This window comes from Anser brachyrhynchus, assembly GCF_964034855.1.
Source record: "Anser brachyrhynchus genome assembly, chromosome: 5".
Taxonomy (NCBI): Eukaryota; Metazoa; Chordata; class Aves; order Anseriformes; family Anatidae; genus Anser; species Anser brachyrhynchus.
The window spans coordinates 16910972-16917491 of NC_137699.1; the positions used below are offsets into that span (position 1 = coordinate 16910972).

Genomic DNA, 6520 nt, shown 5'->3' on the forward strand with positions numbered 1-6520 from the left:
CAAATCTGTCCTCTGCTAAGCTGTGAAGTAGAGAGAAATTCAATCATTAATGAAAAACTACAGCTCCCTGCTGCGTTTTTTTCCCTTCTACTCCTTCCTTCAATTAAGTTTACATTTTAACTTCAGGAAAGGCTTTCTGCATTGCAGAATATTTACAATGCCAGCACTAGAGATCTCTAACAATAGGCTTTAGTTGGGTTTTGATGTTTTGTCTCTACACGTGGTGTAGTGATGGACATTTCAAAGTACTGAGGATGTGTGTGTGCCAATGTTAAAGAATGAACTTGCCTACTACATTATCCAGAACTTTTCCCTCACAGTGAACAACTGTCTCTAGTCTGTATTTGGCAGTATTTTAAACTACATTCCCACTTCTTGTGGAAGACTCTTTAAACACATACACCCTCAGGATTTTTCCATCCATTGTTCCCTGGTGCTAGAGTCCACCTCTTTCTCCATAGTGCATAACCCTAGTGAAAATAAATGTGCCATATACCATCATTAATGGCAATGCATGACATTTATTCTTGTATTTTCAAAGCACTGCAAGTATATCTCTTTGTGACAGTCAAACAAATTAATTGGTATGGATACTGCTAATTTGAAGGAGCTTTATTTAAATCTCATGAGTTTGTAAATCAAAAGGAAGAAATATTCATGCATCAGGAATTAAAAAAGTAAAGCACTACTGACTAATCTGAAGCGAAATAGTTCACATGAAATAATAGCAACCAGTATTGACACTACAGCTACTTCTCAGGGAATGACGAATTCAAGAATGTAAGTTAAAACCCACTTCAAATTTACAACTCCTGAATTCAGTCTTTCTTCTGCATTTGTTTAGAATGATTTGCACAGTAATGTATTACATATTTTGTACAGCAAAATCACTTGGTCTTCTAGTCTGACCTATTTACAGATCTCAGGACTGTCCTGAGTTGGTTACTGATTGAACAAGATGGCATCCTTAGGAAAAATATTGAATCTTGATGGCGTTTAGGTTAGACAAAGAATCTATTACAACCCTTGCAAGTTGTTTCAGCCAAAAATTACTATCTTTGACTAGAACTAGTGTTGTTGTACTAGAGTTCACTTCATTTTTTGAGTCCAAAATTATCTATGATCAACTTCCAGTCTCTAGGTGTATATTTTGCTAAACTGAGGAGTCCATATTATCCACATTTATTTCCCTATAAATTATTAATTACAGAAGGTATTTAAGTCACTTGACATTGGGGGGGGGGGGGGGGGGGGGAAGGGGGTGTTAATTTTTGTCTCTCTACCAAAACCTCTCTATTCACAAATTACAAGAATGTGCTAATACCATCACCAGTTTTTCACTGCAAGTCAGCAGTTCACTCCCCACACTACTGATCTGATGCTTTTTAGTGTTGCTAGACAAGACAGAGTTCCCTATACTGTATATACCATCTGCAGTCTTTGACCCTACATCAGGTCATTAAAAATCATAAATACATTGCATGTACTTATCTTACTAGTCAGTGGTACAGTATGATCTGAACACCATCCTTATTAGTTTATTATAATCTCAATCTTTAGTTATCTTTAGATTTTATCTGTAGAAAGTTATGATTTCCTCAAGATGGCAAAAAGAATATGCAGTCAAGGACTTACTTATTACAGGACCCAGGGCAAACATACACATACAGAAAGATGTTTTGCTTGTTACATAATATAACTTACTTCAGGACTGATATGGCCATGTAATTAGCAACTAGAATGAAATCAACTGTAATTATTACACTGGATGGATAGATGGATGGACGGACAAACAGACACAATATATTATTTTTCCTAAAGTTTCTTTACCTGCAAGTTTCAAATCCAAGTTCGTGAGCTTTTTCCAACTGTTCTAGTGTTGACAAGGTACTATTGAGAGCTCTGCAAAGGTCAGCTGCTTCAGTTCGTGTGAGACTGTAGCGACCATTTTTTTCCACATGAAAAACTCCTCCATATCTGCAACTTACATTGAATTCTGTTATTGAAAGAAAAGAAAAAAAAATTACTAATTTTTGAAGTTGCTGCTTCACTGAAGACCTGAAAATGATTTATTTTGAAGTACAGTGCTTTCAATGCAAACTAATAACAAGCAGCAGCTAGCAATTCATTCAGAAAGAGAGCTAGCACATTAAATCACCTTCTCCATATTTACCTCTTTGGGCTCAGACATATGACCAAAACAAAACAAAACAAAACAAAACAAAACAAAACAAAACAAAAAAGGCAAGAAAAAAAAGAGTACATGTTTTTTGAGGTAGCTCAAACTTTTACCTTATAATCAACTGTAATGGTGCAGAAGATACAAATATGTCATGAAGGCCTTTGAAGCCACACTACCGTAAAATTTACTAATATTCAAATGAATTTTATAATATTTTGTTCAATACAGAATTATTTAAAGATGAAACGGTGGTATAGTCAGAGCCTTTATGATCATAAATTTCCTTAATCTTCTCATTGTGATACTTTCACAACGAATCCTTTCAAATTAATATGTCAATCCACAGTTTCAGAACTAGTTAAAGCTATGAGCCCTTATTATTAGCTAGACAAAAGAGAAAAGCTTGCACTGGTTTGGTACTATTGGATCTGCCTGATATGAAACCTAGGTGACCTGCACACATATTCTAAACTAGAACAACATCATGCTATTAAATACTCCCTGAAAGACAAATTTCAAACTCTTTTTATTCAGCCAGCATATAGAGAACCTTTGATTACTCATCATCTGGATGAACTTTTTGCTGCCTGATCTTCAGTTTTGACAGTATTTCTCTCCATTTTGAAAGGCTTTTTTTTGATGTACTCAGAACTCACTCTTGCATGCGAACATATTACTATCAACCCATCAGAATTTCAATATGTACTACAGCATCTTTAATAATAAAGGATGTCTTAGATGGATTTTAATTAAATAATGCTTTACAAGTTTACATGTGGAAGCAAGTGTATATGATGTACATTAAGAGGATAAATGTGACGAATAAAATAAAATAAAATAAAATAAAATAAAATAAAATAAAATAAAATAAAATAAAATAAAATAAAAAGTAGGTGCCATAGTTATATTGTACAATTTGTTTCCTGGCCTTTACCCTGGGAACCCTGAGCAAGCTGCTGTACATGCAAAGCATGCGGGAGGGGAGCATCTCATTCAATTCACTACAGACACTGAATGAAAGGCATAAGGTCTAGAGGCTATGAGGTGATCACAATCCGTTCATCTCTATGTTGGAAAGATGCTGCCTACACAGTGCAGCATGTAAAGTGGGAATGACTGTATAATCTGAGCAAGGTCTGGCTGAGTAAAATGAGAGACAATATAAACATCTGTTTATTGTCTTATTTATTTATTTATTTTAAAAAGGAACAGCTAAGAAAGAGTTAATAATAATAACGTGGGCATAGAAAACGGGGAAAGAACAGGATGCTTCAAAGCAATGTGAATTAACTTTACTCCTGCCCCACCTTTCCCTCAAGAGAAAAGCGTGGTAGCAACTCCAGACTAGAACGACAACTGCAAAGCACGCTTGATAGGAGCAGCCTATTATTTGTAGTGAAGAGAGGAGCATGACTCATTTTTATCTTAATCTTAATGGGAACTCCACGTGCAAGAAAGGGAAAAATAGACCAGTCTTCAAATATTTAAAGGAGGTGTCTGTCTCTTCTGTTTGAAATAAAAGATGCCATATAATAACTACTTTCCTAAAACACCCAAAATGTAATTCATGCAAATTTGCATCGACACATTCTGTGTGGATAACAAGCAACTTTCTTAACATCATTTTTGCTGGATGGTCTGTTTTTTTCTATAGCAAAGATGTGAAAGCAAATGATAATAATCAAGGTGTGCACTCTACCTTCAATTACTTTTGCTCACTGGCAAACAGAGGTTATTCTATCTACAGTGTATCTACCCAGTGCTCCTGTATATTCACCACAGTTGTAAACTGCAAGGAATGTTTCTTTCCATGGGTAACAGGAAACAATCAAGGAAATGAAACAGCAGATTAGATCCAGACTGTACAGCATATCAGAAGACAACCATTATTCACAAGATAAGTAGGAGTCCAATAGTATTGCTGACTACACATCCAAAGGAAATCAAAAGCTGTGTATCAAATCTTAAGGGCCTTTATTGTAACAATGGAATTAATCCTTATCATTAGTTGGACTGCATGTCCACAAAAAGGATGTCAACAATACCAGTCAGTCCTACTTTATTCCCACACAACTATTTAAGCTGACGAAAGAATTTCATGTGAACAAAATTGATATACATTGCATAGCTGTTTAACATCTTGTTGATTACAGTTCTTAATAGTTTTTTTTTTCCTTTTTAATCATGTTATCCAAAAATACCAAGAGGACACAATTTTTAATTTTATAAAATTTATGCAAGACTAACATGTTTTCACAAAATGTCTTTATTTTGACACAGCTGTTTTCTTCCAGGGAGAAATAGAACCATAAAAATGTAGAATGGTTTGGGTTGGAAGGAACCTTAAAGATAATCTAGTTCCAACCCCCCTGCCATGGGCAGGGACACCTTCCACTAGACCAGGTTGCTCAAAGCCCCATCCAACCTGGTCTTGAACACCTCCAGGGATGGGGCACCCACAGCTTCTCTGGACAATCTGTGCCAGTGCCTCACCACACTCTCAGTAATTAATTGCTTCATTGTATCTAAGCTAAATCTATCCTCTTAAAGTCAATATTCCTTATCCTATCACTACACACCCCGATAAAGAGACCCTCTCCAGCTTTCTTGTAGGCCCACTTTAGGTACTGGAAGACCACTATAAGGTCTCCTTGGAGACTTCTCTCTATATAAAAGTAGTTTTATTAAAATTTCACTGATGATAGCCATGTCATAGAAGACTTTGAAGGCAACAATGAGGGGCTGGTACAGAAGGAAGAGGAGGCTAACCAATATGTATTGTTTTCTCCAGAGAACTTCATGTCTTGCATCAAGTCTGAGTTTCACAGTCAGAACAGAAGCTAGTGGATTAACACAGAGTGATAGCCTCAGCAAGTTCCCACACATAAATTAAGAAGGAGTGACAATGTTTCTGCAAGTACTGGACTCAGACACACACAGCACTGCACCTGAGGATAGCTGATGGACTAGAGACCTTCTGCAGACACACCTTCACTGAGCAGCACAACATGCTCTAAAGCCATCAATATGTATACCTATAAGTCACAAATAGACATTCACATTGTAGATCAACAGACAGAATGTCAACAAACATTCCCATTATAGATCCCAACAGATGTCTTCTTACAACAACACAACTAAGAACTAAATATGTGCAGGAGGATGTGGCCCATAACTGCTGTGCAATGGAGCTGCTCTCACAGCTGCCACAAGTGACATCTACTTTGGCTCTGAATGTTCCTGATTCAAAGCCTGACATTATTTTGGAAGCTGTTCACTCAGCAGCTGTATTCAGCATAAATGACCCAGGCAAGGAAAGGTCTTCTCTTTACATTTCCCGTCATGTTACTCTTGCCCCTGTAGCACAAGGCAGGCCTATGTTTCTTAATAAATAAGCATACTCTGTGAAGCTCAAGACAATGTTATATTCAGGGGTCACATCACAAAGACCTATTAGATTAATTAAAAGTAACAAGTTCAGTGATTTTGGAACAAGATTTTTTTGGAACATCAACCTTTCTTCCAGTAACTATGGGTTCATTTCTGAAGAACTTTCACTATGAAAGCAGATTACCACATATGCTTGCTTTGGGTTGCATCTGAGTCTTGCAACCCATCCCAGTTTCACTGAAATATGAAGTTCACTTTTGTTTAAAGGGAATTTGATTCAGCTGTCATCAAACCTCAGCCTATTTAGGACTTTAAAACATTAGAATATATGTATTGTTACCACCCAGAGATCCAGTCGGTGGGAATCCCATTTTTAGGCAGCTGATTCCTTAAACTCTGGCTGCTAAGATTAAATAGGATTATTTACAGAAATAAGTTAATTGAACTACTTGGAGGCTACGGCTATGCACATGTATGTTTTCCATGGAAATGCTGAGACTAGCCCAACAGTGTACATCCTGTACACTGGGACACTTCTGGGAAGCACGAGATGCATTGCACGTGCACTGACCATCTGCACTGCACAAACACGTAGAACGACCAAGCTCCCAGGAAGCCATACGCATGCAGCGTGCGAGATCACGTGGCTGGCCAGGAAACACGGGGGAGACATGTGGCAATCCGATTTGCAAAACTGGTTTCGAGGCCATCCAATTAGCTGGCACTTTGCCCTAAAGTAGTGTGGAGACAGAGCGCTTTGATTGTTTTTATTTTGACTATATCTTCCAAACATGCTATTAAAAGTGTTTGTAACACTTTTGCAGTATAGGCACTTCTGTTTGTGAAGCAGTCAGTGTGAGAAAAGGACTACAGCAGTACCTAAAACTCACATGATGTTTCACAGTCTCAACAAATTGCATAAATCCAGCATTTCCTCTATAAAGGCAG

The 6520-nt window shown here is 37.1% G+C and overlaps 1 protein-coding gene across 34 annotated transcripts in view; it reads right to left on the minus strand.

Moving 5' to 3' along the window:
• CD44 (CD44 molecule (IN blood group)) overlaps positions 1 to 6520 on the minus strand; it is a 64326-nt gene that overhangs the window by 38641 nt on the left and 19165 nt on the right. For all 34 annotated transcript variants that reach the window (XM_080594457.1, XM_080594464.1, XM_080594461.1 and 31 more), the window contains exon 2: positions 1831 to 1996. In XM_080594457.1, the coding sequence (XP_080450583.1) occupies positions 1831 to 1996 (166 nt within the window). The remainder of the gene's footprint in view (positions 1 to 1830; positions 1997 to 6520) is intronic.